This window comes from Ctenopharyngodon idella, chromosome 3 (genome assembly GCF_019924925.1).
Source record: "Ctenopharyngodon idella isolate HZGC_01 chromosome 3, HZGC01, whole genome shotgun sequence".
NCBI classification, from domain to species: Eukaryota; Metazoa; Chordata; class Actinopteri; order Cypriniformes; family Xenocyprididae; genus Ctenopharyngodon; species Ctenopharyngodon idella.
In genome coordinates, this window is record NC_067222.1 from 474,962 (window position 1) to 491,686 (window position 16,725).

General features: G+C 36.7%; 3 protein-coding genes across 3 annotated transcripts in view; all 3 read right to left on the reverse strand.

Moving 5' to 3' along the window:
• Positions 1-7,227, reverse strand: part of LOC127509455 (cytochrome P450 2K1-like) — a 28,895-nt gene extending 21,668 nt beyond the window's left edge. Inside the window, exons 1-8 of the mRNA XM_051888197.1 lie at positions 6,929-7,227; positions 5,763-5,925; positions 5,332-5,481; positions 5,086-5,246; positions 4,686-4,865; positions 3,238-3,379; positions 2,166-2,350; positions 78-219 (exon numbers count right to left, since the gene is read on the reverse strand). Coding sequence (XP_051744157.1) covers positions 78-219; positions 2,166-2,350; positions 3,238-3,379; positions 4,686-4,865; positions 5,086-5,246; positions 5,332-5,481; positions 5,763-5,925; positions 6,929-7,219 — 1,414 coding nt within the window. The 5' untranslated portion in view covers positions 7,220-7,227. The remainder of the gene's footprint in view (positions 1-77; positions 220-2,165; positions 2,351-3,237; positions 3,380-4,685; positions 4,866-5,085; positions 5,247-5,331; positions 5,482-5,762; positions 5,926-6,928) is intronic.
• Positions 7,228-9,527: 2,300 nt separating this feature from the next.
• LOC127509474 (cytochrome P450 2K6-like) lies at positions 9,528-12,302 on the reverse strand. Its single transcript, XM_051888265.1, has 4 exons — positions 12,167-12,302; positions 10,775-10,959; positions 10,463-10,604; positions 9,528-10,259 (listed from the first exon to the last, which is right to left on the reverse strand). Exons 1-4 carry the CDS (start codon positions 12,189-12,191, stop codon positions 10,072-10,074), a joined length of 540 nt encoding a protein of 179 aa, XP_051744225.1. The 5' UTR covers positions 12,192-12,302; the 3' UTR covers positions 9,528-10,071.
• On the reverse strand, positions 12,218-16,576 carry LOC127509472 (cytochrome P450 2K1-like). Its single transcript, XM_051888262.1, has 5 exons — positions 16,316-16,576; positions 14,198-14,360; positions 12,990-13,139; positions 12,677-12,837; positions 12,218-12,573 (listed from the first exon to the last, which is right to left on the reverse strand). Exons 1-5 carry the CDS (start codon positions 16,511-16,513, stop codon positions 12,379-12,381), a joined length of 867 nt encoding a protein of 288 aa, XP_051744222.1. The 5' UTR covers positions 16,514-16,576; the 3' UTR covers positions 12,218-12,378.
• Positions 16,577-16,725: the final 149 nt, after the last annotated feature.

Here is a 16,725-nt window from a genome sequence, read left to right on the forward strand (position 1 = left end):
GTCATTTAAAAATATTAAAGCACAATCCAACCATTCGGCTCAAGTTCAGACTAAAAGACAATGTCAAAACATGACACCTGCAGAGAAGGGCATGAAGGCGTCTCGTTTGATCAGCTGACCCTTCTCGTCTAGAAAGTGTTGAGGGTTGAAAGTGTTAGGCGTCTCCCACTCGTTCTCATCCCTCAACACAGACGTCAACAGCGGCAGAACACACGTACCCTGGATTTAAAAAGCGCAAAAACATGATTAAGGAATTTTAATGTTATTTTCACAAAAATGTATTGTTTGTACAAAGCCCACTGGGTTATAGACTATAAAATAATTAATTTATTTACTTTTTAAAATTAAGACGTTTTGTGCTAGGTGGGAAGTATACTTGACAAAAATAAAGTAGGGGAGAACCGGGACGAAAGTAACGCGGGACGAAAGTAACAAAGTGATTTTCTCAGAGCCCCGACTACATTTGCATTCCAAGTTATAACAGCACGTTCAGCACGCAACCCTTGACTGAGCTGCCAAATATCATGTGATTTCGTCATTGTTTCCCCCGGTTAGGTCCGGAAAGCAGTTTTCGAGTACGGTAAATAAATTGCTGAAGTGGTACTTTTTTTTCTACTTACAAGTTGTGTTTCTCATTTCATGTGTCACAATAATGATCAATCTACAGGTTACTTAGTGCTGTAACACATCCTGAAGTTTGCTTTGTCAGAGTTTTTCAGTATGAAAGTAAATCAGGTTTAAATATCAGGAGTTTCTGTCGGGACAAAAGTAACACTTGTTACTTTTGTCCCACTGCAGTGACAACAAGTGCTTCTTTTGTCCCACTGCTAATGTGGTGGCTTTCTCTGCGTGGCAGCATTTATTAAAACATGTTTATGTCGTATTATACTAGCAGAATATGCCAAAAGTGAGGGTCAGAAAGAAAGACAGAGGTCTGATTCAGCCAGATGTTTATGAGAGGACGTTTCTGGACATATCTGTTGCTGACTTCTGTATGTCACCATTTATTTACTCAATCTGTTTACATTTACCATATACACATTTAGTTTTTAGCCATACCTTAGCTTTTCCACCTATGAATTTTCAGTGTTTCCATTCAGATGTTTTTATGCATATTTTGAATTTATGCATAAAAACAGCTGGATTGGAAACTTGACTACTGTTACATTATGTTGACAATTTATATTATGCTAATTTAATTTAATTTTCATATTGTTCATACTGTTGAAAAAATGTTTTGTAAAATAAATTGACATTGCCCCCAAAAAATATTCTAAACAATTCAAGTTTGTACTGTCGGGTTACTTTTGAAACATTTGATGAAACTGAAATTCTCAATTTAAAATAAAAATGTAATTTAAATATTTTTTTTCAAAGATAAAGGACAAAATATGTTTGCAGTTTACAGATTAACAAGGTCATAGTCAGGTATATTTAATAAAAACAAGACTAACACACAATAAAAAATCTAGCTTGTATTGTTGTGTTACTTTTGACCCACCTGTGTGTTACTTTCGTCCCACCTGACGGGGTCAAAAGTAACAATGTGCAACTTATGTTCAAAGTGAAATTATACTGAAGCCGTTCTACATTTGTACAAAATTCCACCTGGTATTGATAAACCACACTTGTGAGTTATTGACCACAGCAAAAATATATCGCTGTCTAAAACATTATATTTTAAAATTAAATTTTTGTGAAAAAGGGTACTTTCGTCCCTGCTCTCCCCTAGATGAAAGTAGACGCTTGGCAAACTATGCTAGAAGGTGCCAAATGGCAGCACAAACTTGAGCAGATTGCACCTTAAGGCCAATTCACACCGCACCGACAAACGCCAACAAACTCGTCTGTTGGAGTTTGTTGGATAGGTGTGATACCCCTGTTGGCGTTGGTCGGAATCACGCACACACAAGTTGTGGAAGTTTCCCAGTCAGACTTGACTCTCTGTGACTCGTTTGTCGGTGTTTGTTGGGGCAGTGTGAACATGACAGTTTTCCCTCATAGATTTCTAAATCCAACGGCCACCTTGTTCGTTGGCGTTTGTTGGTGTTTGTTGCCGTTTGTCGGTGCGGTGTGAATTGGCCTTTACAAATAATTTAGAATTCTTTAAATAAAACAACTTTTAAAAGAACAACCAAATAATACATCACATAAGCAGGACTAACCTTCTTGATGAAGTATCCGTTGAAGTGAACATCACAGCTGGTCATATGAGGAAGATTCATGGGTACAATATTAGCCAGTCTCTGGATTTCATGGATCACAGCATCTGTATACGGTAAGTTCTTCCTGTCCTCGGTAACCGGTTCACGGCCAGCAAGCACCTGGTCAATCTCCTTATGAACTCGATCTATGACCAATGAGACACATATAAAGTACATAAAATGCTTTAATTTTAGAGAGGTCTCTCATTGTGATGTGTGCAGTGACTTTTGTGTACTGTGTAGAAATTGTTTTCACCAGCAGAGGGGGCTGCAAGCTATACTGATTACTTGGCTACTTTAGCCACTAAGAACTATACCTGAACAAGACCTCAGCACCATCAGTTGTCAGAGACACAGTCATCGGTTTCAAGGTAATCACATACTATTTATGTTTAAGAAGTAATATTGTTTGTATGTATATAACAGGCCGAGAACAGAGTGCGGGATTGCTTTTACCACGTTGGTAAAAGTACACCCATATGTGAATAAATAATAAACTAAACACTTGCAGTACATTTGCAGAAAGCACATACTTTGTTCAAATTAAGCCTAAGGTTCAAAATAATATGTCTAATTAGGGACAGTAAAGACACATTTCCAAACGCACAAACATAAAATAACATTTGAGAAATTAAAAAAATAAATAAATAAATTTGTGAAAATGAAAATATTAAACACAATTAGAAAATGTTAAATATTTGTTTAATACAGTTTTAATTATCATATGTTTTTTGATAAAGCCATCATTTTGTTATACTGTTTTGATCTGTTTTGTATTTGCAATGTTATTTTTGGTGAATTGTATTAAAACCAGTATGGGACAGTTTTGGCTGAAATGATTTATTATAATAATTTATATAATTATTATTATTATTTAACAAAAAAAAAAAAAAAACATACAAAAATGTATTAAATCAAAACAAGTGACCACTGAACTAAGGAAAATTTCCCAACTTACCATTTTAAAAATGCACACCTTATTTAAGTGTTAATGTGAACAGCATATTTTTCTCCCTCAATTTGGAAGTCTGACCTTGTATATGAGGATATTTGGCCATGAGCATCAGACCCCAGCGCAGTGTCGTGCCGGTCGTGTCGGTACCAGCAGCAAACAGGTTTGACACCGTAATGAGCAGATTCTGATCGTGGAAATGTGAATCTTTTTCTCCAGATTCCTGCATGAAGCACAAAAACATTCCTAAGTCTTAAAGCCAAATTCTAATTCACTTTTAATGTGTACGCGCATTTAATTTTTTTTTTTTTTTTTTTGTTGTTGCAGTAATTACTTTATCCACAAGGTGGCAACCGTGCCATGGGGGCGTCGATTCACAAAGTATTCAAAGAAAAACTGCATAAACAGAAGAGTTCGAAATGTGTGCAAGTTACAGCAACAATGGAGGCCTACACAGATGAGAGATTGTGCGAAGAGGTTAGTACTCTCATTTGTCTAGCATGAAAGAATACAAAGATGTGTATATTGGTTGTAACTCATAGAGGTATTGCAATTTGTTGCAATGCGCATGCGTCGAATGCCTGTGTACGCGTACGAGTCAAGTGAAGTATACTTTGCAAGGCTGTACGTTTGACTGTGCGCGTACGCTAGCATACACACACATAAAAAAAATAAAAAAAACAAGTATACTTTATGCTTTAGAGTGAGACTAAATGATCCAATACAAAGAAAAAATTACACTAATGAGCCAAAACATTATGACAAGTCACAGGTGAAGCAAATATTGTTGATCATCTCCTAACAAGGTCACATATTCAGGTCTGGGCAGATTAGATGGTAAGCAAACAATCAGTTCTCGTAATCAACATGTTGGATGCAGGAGAAATGGACAGGAATAAAGATCTGAGCCACTTTGACAAAGGCAAATTGTTATGGCAAGGCGACTGGGTCAGAGTTTCTCTGAAACAGCAATGCTTTTGTGTGTTGCTTCCGGTCAGCAGTGGTGAAAATTTACCAGCAGTGGTCCGAGGAGGGACAAACCACAAAACGGTGACAGGGTGTTGGGCACCCAAAGCTCATAGATGCACAAGGAAAATGAAGACTATCCCGTCTGGTCTGAGCCAACAGACAGTCTACTGTGGCACAAATCACACAAAATTTGAATGATAAGAGGTATGTCATAACACACAATGTATCACACCCTGCTGCGTATAGGGCTGTGTAGTTGCAGACCAGTCAGAGTGCCTATGATGGGCGAGCGTCATAACTGGACCTTGGAGCAGTGGAAGAAGGTTGTTTGTACGAAACCCTGGGTCTGGCCATTCATGTGGACGTCAATTTGACACAGCACATGGAGGACCAACAGCATATTAGGCAGGTGGTCATAATGTTTTGGCTCATTGGTGTATATCTATGTAAATAAATGGTACAAGTCAGTGAAAAACTGAAAACCATACCCCTAAGGTAAAAGTTTAAGCTTTTGCTGGCAGGTGGGCAGAAATGAAGCAGAAATTCATATAATACTTTACTTGTATGCTTTGTTTGCGGATGAGGAAAGAGTCGATAAATCCTCTGCAGTCAAGCGGGTTCAAAGTTTCCCGTAAGACGTTCACTAGCTTCTGCATTTCTTTCCTGTTGCTTTTCATATTTTCCATCAGCAGCCTCCACGTCTTCATCCAGGGTCCAAGAACCGGACACATGTTGTAGATCTACAGGTGAAGACACACCAACTTTAAAATGCATCTATATCTGTTTGGCTGACATGAAGACATAGAGTTTAAGACCAGAGCTGAAACTGTTTTAACAGTGCTTGGGCATGTGATTCGGTGTATCTGCAGCATTTTTGCTCCTTGTGTCATCTTTTCAAATCTGATTGTAAACGCCCCTCAAAAATAACAAGGAACGGCACCCATAAACATTGCAGAGTACCTGTATCATAGCTGAACCAATAATGCGGATGTTCTTGTTTGCCTTGTTCACCATATCCTGAAACTTTGGGTCCTCATATTCAAATCGTTTTCCATACACAATAGCTGAGATGATGTTGGAGACGGCATAATTCACCGGTTGGGTCGTATCAAATGGATTTCCTGTGAGACATATGCAAACAGAGAAGATATATAGAGTAATCTAATACTTAGAAAAGTATGCCATTAACACAAGCAGTTGCTTTACCTTGAAACTTCTCAAACACTTCCCGCAGATAATGTGTCTCATCTACTATTTTCTCTTCGCTCAGTTTCTTGCCCATTCCAAAGTCTCGAAGAGTTGAGATAGCGAATCTTCTCATCGTCTTCCAGCTGTCGCCATTAGCAAAGATGATTCCTGTGGAGAAACATGTTTTGTATTTGTAAATCACCCGAGAGGGGTGATGATGGGTACTGTTCTAGTTCACCAGAACCTTTTTGTATTAATCCTCTATGATATAATATTTTTATATTAAATAAATTATTAACAACAATGAAATGTTGTGGAAGAGTACAGCTGCTCAACACCACTATTAAAAGTAAACAAGTAACACTAGTTTTTCTTTCTTTGCTCAGTGATTAAGCTCAAGCATCAGCAGTGATGCATGTTGTGTTATGTTAGTGAGGCTAATGTTTTACCAAATCCTTGATTGAAGTCCTGGAATATGGGGGTAATGTCTCTTTCTCCGAATTCTTCTGCCTGGTTCACAAGTGCTTGTTTGACTGTCTTGTATCCAGCCAGAACCACAACCTTCCTGGGTCCAAAATGCACTTTGAACACTGACCCATATTTTTTGGACAACTGAAATAGATTTTCATTAGTCATTTACTCCACTAGATGTCACTATTGCAAACTATCATGCAAATAAAATATACAATACCCAAACAAGTATTCAATTATTTATATTTATAACAACATTTATAACAAAAAAACAACAACTTTCAAGTGACCAAAATATTCAGCGAGAAAATGCTCTTATTCTGCGACAGCTACAACATACTCATGCATTGATTTTATTATCTGTTAGCAACTGAAATGATAACAAGCAAAACATTTGGAACTTAAAATCGGGGACAGAAAAGTTCTTAGTCGTTGATTTGACTTCAAACGAAAATGTATTTTGATATACACTCTTAAAAATAAAGCTTCCAAAAGGAGGGTTTCACAGTGATGCCAGAAGAACCATTTTTGGTTCCCCAAAAAACTAAAAGACCCATTTTTTTCTTAGTGTGAAGAACATTTTAAAAACCTAAACCCTTTTTTTACACTATAAAGAACCTTTTGTAGAAAGGAAAGATTGCATGGATTTTAAAGGTTTTTCATGGAACCATCGATGCCAATAAAGAACTTTTATTTTTAAGAGTGAACAGAGATTGTGATCAGATAAATGACAGAAAAAGTATGCTTTCTAATGTATTATCATATGAAAACATTCCTCCTACTTTGAAGAAAATGTGGCATTTAGCACTTCTTTCAGAAATTAAATCTTGTTGGACCTAATAAAATCACCCAATAAGACTCAAATATCAGATTGTGTTAGGGACAAGGGTGATGAGATATCAATGTTTCTATAAAGAAACAAAAATGCACATTTCTGTTTTATCTGTTAAATCAGATTCTTGAAATAAATGGGCCGCAGTTAATGAAACAAGCACCAAGAATCAGAAAGTTTTGCCTGAAAAACATGGAAAGCAAAGACAAGAAATAAATTTTTTTAATATCCTAAAAGAATGTGTGTAACAAATTATGGGGGAAAATGACAATAGGAATTATGATTTAGGAAACATAAGATACAGAAACTTACTTCCCAGAGGCTCACGTGAGGTTGTTTGAGATCCAGTTGGAGCAGGTTCCCCAGCAGTGGCAGTGGTTTGGGTCCCGGAGGATCTCTTCCCTCTTCTGAAGAGCTGGAGCTGATTAAGATTAGATAAGCAACCAAAAACAACAGCACAGCTGCAAGTAAAGCTCCTGTGGTGGACACATGCATGAGAAGCGTTTCCACTAAAGCCATATCAGAGAGAGCTCCACCACAACTGAGAGTATTCACAAATTTAAAAAAAAACAGGTGTGAAGGCAGGTCGTTGTGTCTCCACATGCTGAAAACATGAAGGGAGGAGCTAAACACAGTTCACGGTATGCCAGCTGACGTCTGTAGACTAGAGTTCACATTCCTAACAGTTCTCAGCTCCTCTAGACCAAAACCACCAAAATAATCTGTGTGTGTCTACCTAAACATATTTTGAAAACAAATGTGTAGCCAGATGTGAGCTAAACCTGACAAAACCTGATTTTGTGAAAACTATAAATAAAGTTTTTTTCATTTTAAAAATGCAGACAGATTTATGTTATTTACACTCTTAGAAGAAAAGGTTCTATAGAAAGGTTCTATAGGTTCTATTTGTATTTAAAAATAACAGAAGCCCATGAAATGTCTCAATTTAGATAGCTAAGTAAATGCGTGTGTGTGTGTGTGTATATATATCCCAAATAAATTCTGTCTAATCTGATTGTAAACATCCAAAAAAAGACCATTCCATTATTTTAAAAGCCTTGAAAAAGCAATATACTTCTAAAAACTCTAATGTAAAGAAATATTTGCAACTAAAATTTGTATTTTTTATTAAAAAAAAAGTTTAAAAAAAGATGATCTTTGACAAATGGTGCAATGACAGCAGCTTTAAATTCAGAAAGAACTTAAAGTCACAATGTAAGTAACGACATATCTTTTCTTCAGTATTGTGACATGGATGCAATGGTTGTTCATTAGATGGAGGCAAATGTGAATGTGAGCTTGCAGTCGACTGTAAAAAAGGGGGGTTAAAAAGACTAAATGATTGGAGAAGTCTGGCATATTTCATTTTAATTAAAAATTGCAAGGTAAAAAAAAAAGAAAGAAAGAAACATGCATGGATGAAACATTCACAATAAGATCAATAACCTGCATTTAGAAAATAGATGAATGTGAATAAGTTGATTTTCCATTTCGTGCCAACTTTAATCACATTTCGCATCTGATAGTCCAGTTACAAATCTTTTTAAGTTTGAAAGTGCAAAAATAACATATTTGACCTTTCTTATCCCAGATAGCAAGCAACCATCAAAATAATGTTAAATCAGTGGCACTGTGTCAACTTTAATCGCACTGAATCAAAATCATTTTTGCACCCACAATTGATGAAAAAATGTTGAAATTTAAAAAAAAAAAAGAAAGAAAGAAAAAAAAAATCTATGGTAATGTTACAATATGATGTTGGTTCAACATCATGCTTACACTCTCAGAAAATGAAACACAACAACTTTAACTGACTTAAAGCCACACAGCCTGAAATCAACTGAAAATAAAAGACAAATCTCTCAAGATCTCAGTAGAGGATGATTAAAAAAAAACTCCACAAACAGCATTACCAGCTTCACTTATTACTAACTAGTTTGACTTTATTCATTCATCTACAGAATTTCTTTTTGAGAATTAACAGAGGTTTAGATGTTTTATTGAAAATATTTGGTCACCATCATGGTGATCAGTGTTTCCTTTAGTTGGGCAGTTTGACTCTTGGCTTTTTATGTGAGACTGTGGTCTTTGTAACTGTTTACCTAAACACATAATTTGTTGCAAAGAAAACCAGAAACAAAAATGATCAGGTGATACAGTTTTTATCATCATAAAGTAGAATAATTTATTAATTTTTTTAAAATTATTTATTTGTTATTAATAGATTATATTTACCATCAATACTTTCTTGCCACAGATCAGACATTCTGAAGTTTGATTTTTAAAATATACTATGGGAAAAAAGATCATGCCTCAATGCATGCTGGGAGCCACCATAGTATAAAACTCATGACTCCCAGCATGCATTGCGGCATGAAGCATGTCACCTTTGTTGAGATTAGGCTTGTTCGAGATGCATTGGCGCTGCACAGACCGATCGGTGTATGACAAAGTACCACGAGAGAGATTGAAGTACCTCTCACCGTACTTTGATGTCATACACCAATCGGTCTGCACAGCACCGATGCATCTTGAACAAGCCTATTCATATACTGATACTTGATATCTGTGTGTGTCAAATAAAAAAAAATCCCAAAATGTATTTAAAATCAAATTTCAAATTGTTTGATCTGTTGCAAAAAAATATTGTTGGTGAATATAATCTATTAATAACAAATTACCACTTTTGGTCAGAGATAAGATTATTAACTTATTCTAATTTATGATGATGAAAACAATATGACCAGATCATCTTTGTTTCTGGCTTCCTTTGCAACAGATTATGTTACTTGGTACAAAGACCACAAACTCACATAAAAAGTCAAGAGTCAAACTGCCCAACTAAATGAAACACCGATCACCATAATGGTGACCAAACAATTTCAATAAAACATTAACATCTAAACCTCTGTTAATTCTCAATAAGAACTTCTGTAGATGAATAGCAGAAATAAAGTCAAACTGGTTAGTAATAAGAGAAGCTGGTAATGCTCTTTTTGGAGTTGTTTAATCCTCCTCTGCTGAGATCTTGAGAGATTTATTGTCTACTTTTATTTTGATTTCAGGCTGTGTGGATTAAGTCATTTTTAGCTGTTGTTGCATTTTCTGAGAATGCAAGCATGATGTTGAACTAACATCACATTGTAACATTGATTCAATGCCATTACCATTGATTTTGTTTGTTTGTTTAAATTTCAACATTTTTTCAAAAGTGATATTGATTCAGTTAACGTTGACACATTGATTTAACATTGTTTCAATGGTTGCTTGCTATCTGGGTTTTTAGAATATGACATGGTTTTCATGATTCTTTGTGAATGCTGAAAATGATTGATTCCTGAAATTTCTGATGTATAAAGATGAATATAAAGAATAAACACACAAATATAATGCAAGGGCTGTATCTGTTTGAAAACTATCAACTTTACTGTTTTAACACATTTAATTAACAGATTTCACGACCGCTTCACTGCGCACAGTTTGTGTGGGGTCGGGTTCAGGGTGAAGCCCACCGCTGGTGTGAGATCCAGATCATCTTCAGACACTCCAGGAGGAGGAGTGAAGCGGAAATGCTGAAGGAGGGACGTGAAGAACAGGAAGAGCTCCATCCTGGCTAAACTCTCTCCAAGACAAGCCCTACGGCCTGAGAAGGAGAGAAAAATTCACAAACTTCTATACATCTTGTGTTTAAAATGAGCATTTTTGTGATGTGTTATGCCTGAGTACTTTTGGGAATATTATAGATTTTTGCCTTTATCTCACAACAAAATCTAAAATAAAACAATTTCACCAGGATATTTCATGAAAAAAGATGACAATCAAGCCCTATGTGAAGGAAAGTAGTACCTGCAGAGAAGGGCAGGAAGGCGTCTCTCTTCACAAATCGACCATGTTTGTCCAGGAAGTGTTCGGGGTTAAAGGTGTGGGGTGTTTCCCATTCATCTTCATCCCACAGTACAGACATTAGAAGAGGAAATATGCATGTGCCCTGTTCAAGGAACAAGATCATATCTTTCTATTTTGATATGGTATGGTATTTACAATGTATAGCCTACTGCAAGGAGTGTGACAGCACTACCATGGTGCATATGTTTTTTGATTTTTTTTAAAAAGGGAGTCAACTTTCTGTATTTTGTATTTTTTTTTCAATATGCTTACCTTCTTGATGAAATATCCGTTGAAGTGAACATCACAGCTGGTCATATGAGGAATACTCATGGGTACAATATTAGCCAGTCTCTGGGTTTCATGGATCACAGCATCTGTATATGGTAAGTTCTTCCTGTCCTCTGTAATCGGTTGCCGTCCACCAATCACCTGATCAATCTCCTCTTGAACCCGATCTGCAAATACATCACACTTTAATTTCATTTTCTGAACTCAGCCCACTAGCACAAGATAAGTTAAACGTCCAAAGTATATTTAACAAAGAAAACATAACCCAGTTAAAACAGAAACGTCATGCCTGTTGATAAAGACTGTTTGATAAAGAGAATATTCTGGTTCAGGATAAGTTCAGCTCAGTCTACAACATTTGTGGTATAATGTTGATAACCACAAATATTTTCCACTCAAATATTTTTCACTCATTCCTCTTCTTTTTTTTAATAAAAAGTAAATATGAGTTTAAAAACATGAAGCGAATTACAGTGGAATAAAAACCCTCATTTTTAAAATTGCAGCACACTTGCGTGACCCACCTTTTTTTTTTTTTTTTTTTTTTTGGGTCTAGTAGTTTTCAGCAGGGTTTATTTTTGTTCCCAGAATGTTCTCCTAAAGGATAGAATAACATTCTCTAAAAACATTCTAAAAATGTTTAGATAACACTGTTAGAACATTATCCCTTAACATTCTTATAATAAAGTTTTTTTTTTAACAGGAAGTTTCTCAGTGGGCACAGAACATGGACAAATTTTGGTTCAAAATGAAAATCAGGTTGACTTCTAAACCCAAAGTTTGTTTGACGTCAAGCTCCATCGGCGGGCAGACGTCAAAATGTGGTTGGAATAAACACCACACTGAAACACAGACTACAACTGACTTCCAGCCACAGCTTTAGATGAAATCAACTAAAGATAAAAGAAGACATTAAATCTCTCAAGATCTCAGCAGAGGATTAAACAACTCCACAGACAGCATTGCCAGCTTCACTTATTAACCAGTTTGAATTTATTTCTGTCATATGTCTACAGAAGTTCTTATTGAGAATGAACAGGTTTAGATGTTGATGTTTATTGTAAGTAATAGTTTGGGTTGATTTCACCATTATGGTGATCAGTGTTTAGTTTTGTTCACCCTTTGTGGCTATACTATAGAAACAGTAAGTATTTTAACATTTACAGAATGGCGTCATTGACTTCCATTGTAAGTGCCTCACTGTAAACTATTTTTTTTTTTTTGTTTTTTTTTTTGTGCATTTGAGTGTGAGTGGTAATCAACATTATGCCACAAATGCTGTCAAACTGAGTTTAACTTGTACTGAACTCAGAATATATCCAGAATAATGTTTTAAGAAAACATTCCAGCCAATTGCAATTTTTACAAACATACCCTGTATGTGTGGATATTTGGCCATAAGCAGCAAGCCCCAGCGCAGTGTTGTACTAGTAGTGTCCGTACCAGCGATGAACAGGTTGCCGACTGTGAAAATGAGGTTCTGCTCATGGAAAAGTGAGTTCTTCTCACCAGATTCCTGATCAAATGGTACATTAAAGATTTAAAGAAGTAAAAAACCAAGATGAGCAATAAAATTTTAAGCTGTGTTATATTGACAATACTTCTGCAGTCTGCTTGCGGATGAGAAAGGAATCGACAACACCTCTGAGGTCCTGTGGGTTCAGTGTTTGACGTAAACTGTTCACCAGCTCTGATACCTCTTTGATATCAAGCTCAAGGTTTTTCATTAGCAGTCTCCAATTCTTGAGCCATGGACCCAAGAAAGGGAACATGTTGTAGAGCTGGAGAACAAAAATCAGGAGATGTTTCTACCATATAATGCAATAGTGTATGCCATTGTAAACCAGTTAATTCTCACAGGTTATATTCAAATCATATGTGAACCTGCACGGATGCTGTTCCACTCAGTCTGACGCTCTCATTGGCTCGATCCACCATATTCCGTAGATGAAGGTCTGTATATTCAAACCTGCGGCCATACACAATGGCAGAAATGACACTTGAGGAAGCGTAGTTCATCAACTGTGTGGTTTCAAAAGGTTTTCCTAAAAAAGAACAGGCCGTGGTGTTCAGCTTTTGGTCCATTTGCTGGCCATGCCTACATTGCTGTACTACTAGTGCTTTTCTGGATAATCTTTGAAGATTTACATTACAGGCATTATGATACTATCTCTTTTTTAAAGCATTGATACTTTACCTTCAAACTTCTCAAATTCCTCTCGTAAATGGCATGTTTCATCTATGATTTTCTCCTCAATTTTTTTCTTTCCCATCCCGAAGTCTCGTAAGTTGGTGAGAGCAAACCGTCTCATCTCTTTCCAGCTCTCTCCGTTGGCAAATATAATTCCTACAAAGTTTCTGAAATTAATCTTACAGAAATCTTATTCTTGTAGCTCAAACAGTTGTGACGCCAAGGTCACTTTCTGAAGTGACTTCATACATCCATGAAAAGAGACCAATTGGTTAAAAATAATTTTAAAAGTGGTTTAGAAAAGTTAAGTTGGTTCTGAGAAAAGCTTGAGCATTATTTGAGCACATATGCCTCTTGATTTGATATTTTGTATCTAATGCAATGAAATTCAGATTTTATTAGTGTGACTTAAATGTCCAAAAGTGTCCAAAAACTGTATAGGGCTTTTCACACTTGAAATAGTTAACCCTGGGTCATTATAAACCCTGGGTAAACAGAATCCTGGAATATCTTGCTTCACGTTTCACATTGCTCATAATTCACCCGGGGTTACCAGTTAATCCTGGGTATTCATAAAGTGATGTTTTATACCTTTAGATTCCTAAACCTTGGGTTGTTTGCATATTTGAGGTGTCAGTGTCATTGATTGAATAAACGCAGCATGTGACCTGTTTATATAAAGTCTCTAGCATTGCGTATCCTCGTATTGCCGACTGTACTATCGAGTTTATACTGAATGGACATTTCAGACTATAAAGGTAAAAATGAAACAGTTTCTTCTTCACTCAAATTGTTGCATTTTCTGTCAGCATTTAACATTTTTCTACTCAAATGCTGAATTTACTGTTTAAATACAATGCACAGTGTTTCCGTGACTGTCCAAAGCAGGCAAATATGAGCATACGATTGGTTGTCTGTTGCTAAGCGTCTAGCTGTAACATTCTAACTTTTGCGATGTTAACCCCATATTGCAGTCCAAACTTGTACAGTGTGAAACCATGCAGTGTGGTGCTAACCCTGCTCTGGCCCCAGGTAAAAAGCAGTGCTAACTTACAGGTGAGAAACATTCCTTTACCCGGGGTTAAAGGTGGTGTTTAGAATGACGATAACCCGGGATTAAGCGCAGTGTGAAAAGCCCTTGTGTAACTTATATTTAAGCTAATAAGTATAAAGAAACCTTTAAGTATATTGTCAGGAGACTGGGCTGCTCTTACCATGACCTTTAGTGAAATCATGGAACAGTGGCATGATTTCTCGATCTCCAAATTCGTCTGCATAATTAACAAGTGCTTGCTTCACTGTTTTGTAGCCGGCTAGCACAACCACTTTCTTTGGACCAAAGTAGACTGTGAAAACTGGGCCAAACTGCTTTGCCATCTGATGAAGATTGAAATAGACATTACAGACATTTAAAGGAGAAAAAAATCTGTTCCAAACATTATTCAACTTTATTATACAGGTGCTGGTCATATAATTAGAATATCATCAAAAAGTTGATTTATTTCACTAATTCCATTCAAAAAGTGAAACTTGTATATTATATTCATTCATTACACACAGACTGATATATTTCAAATGTTTATTTCTTTTAATTTTGATGATTATAACTGACAACTAAGGAAAATCCCAAATTCAGTATCTCAGAAAATTAGAATATTGTGAAAAGGTTCAATTTTGAAGACACCTGGTGCCACACTCTAATCAGCTAATTAACTCAAAACACATGCAAAGGCCTTTAAATGGTCTCTCAGTCTAGTTCTGTAGGCTACACAATCATGGGGAAGACTGCTGACTTGACAGTTGTCCAAAAGACGACCATTGACACCTTGCACAAGGAGAGCAAGACACAAAAGGTCATTGCAAAAGAGGCTGGCTGTTCACAGAGCTCTGTGTCCAAGCACATTAATAGAGAGACGAAGGGAAGGAAAAGATGTGGTAGAAAAAAGTGTACAAGCAATAGGGATAACCGCACCCTGGAGAGGATTGTGAAACAAAACCCATTCAAAAATGTGGGGGAGATTCACAAAGAGTGGACTGCAGCTGGAGTCAGTGCTTCAAGAACCACTACGCACAGACGTATGCAAGACATGGGTTTCAGCTGTCGCATTCCTTGTGTCAAGCCACTCTTGAACAACAGACAGCGTCAGAAGCATCTCGCCTGGGCTAAAGACAAAAAGGACTGGACTGCTGCTGAGTGATCCAAAGGTATGTTCTCTGATGAAAGTAAATTTTGCATTTCCTTTGGAAATCAGGGTCTCAGAGTCTGGAGGAAGAGAGGAGAGGCACACAATCCACGTTGCTTGAGGTCCAGTGTAAAGTTTCCACAGTCAGTGATGGTTTGGGGTGCCATGTCATCTGCTGGTGTTGGTCCACTGTGTTTTCTGAGGTCCAAGGTCAACGCAGCCGTATACCAGGAAGTTTTAGAGCACTTCATGCTTCCTGCTGCTGACCAACTTTATGGAGATGCAGATTTCATTTTCCAACAGGACTTGGCACCTGCACACAGTGCCAAAGATACCAGTACCTGGTTTAAGGACCATGGTATCCCTGTTCTTATTTGGCCAGCAAACTCGCCTGACCTTAACCCCATAGAAAATCTATGGGGTATTGTGAAGAGGAAGATGCGATATGCCAGACCCAACAATGCAGAAGAGCTGAAGGCCACTATCAGAGCAACCTGGGCTCTTATAACACCTGAGTAGTGCCACAGACTGATCGACTCCATGCCACGCTGCATTGCTGCAGTAATTCAGGCAAAAGGAGCCCCAACTAAGTATTGAGTGCTGTACATGCTCATACTTTTCATGTTCATACTTTTCAGTTGGCCAAGATTTCTAAAAATCCTTTCTTTGTATTGGTCTTAAGTAATATTCTAATTTTCTGAGATACTGAATTTGGGATTTTCCTTAGTTGTCAGTTATAATCATCAAAATTAAAAGAAATAAACATTTGAAATATATCAGTCTGTGTGTAATGAATGAATATAATATACAAGTTTCACTTTTTGAATGGAATTAGTGAAATAAATTAACTTTTTGATGATATTCTAATTATATGACCAGCACCTGTATGTATCATAAGAGAATATATGTTGTTTTGTTCTAAATATGTTCTTGTGTTCCAAAGGGTTGAAGCAACATGAGGGTAAAATGATGACAGAATTGTTATTTCTGGGTAAACAATCGTATATTCTCCTTGTGGAAAAACTGATTTGTTCTCTGTAAAAACTCACCAGACCGGTTTGTCAACAATTCGAGGCTTTCTACTGATGAACCAATAGAAACCTGTTGCTAAACCTGTTGGCCAATAGGACTGATATCATTCATACTTACCTCACATAGGCTCAAGTGTGGTTTGTTAACATCCAACATTAGCAGATTTCCCAAGAGTGGCAACGGTTTTGGCCCTGGAGGTTCATTTTCATCTCTCTGAGAGCTGAAGAATAGGAGATAAACAACCAAGAGCAGAAGCAAGCAACAGATAAATGTTCCTGTGCTGAAAAGCTGCAAAAATGATTCCATGAAAGCCATGTTCACAGAACAATACCCATAAGACCTTGAGGTTTGTACAGGTTTCAACTGTACATAGATAAAGTGGGAGTGGATACTTTTGGTCTTGGAGGTGGAGACTCACAAACTAGGACACATGTTGTTGTTGTAGATGCACAGTAGATTACAGTTAAAGCAACAGTATACCACTTTAAAAGATTAACTGTCATTGTACTGTACTAAAATGCATTTTT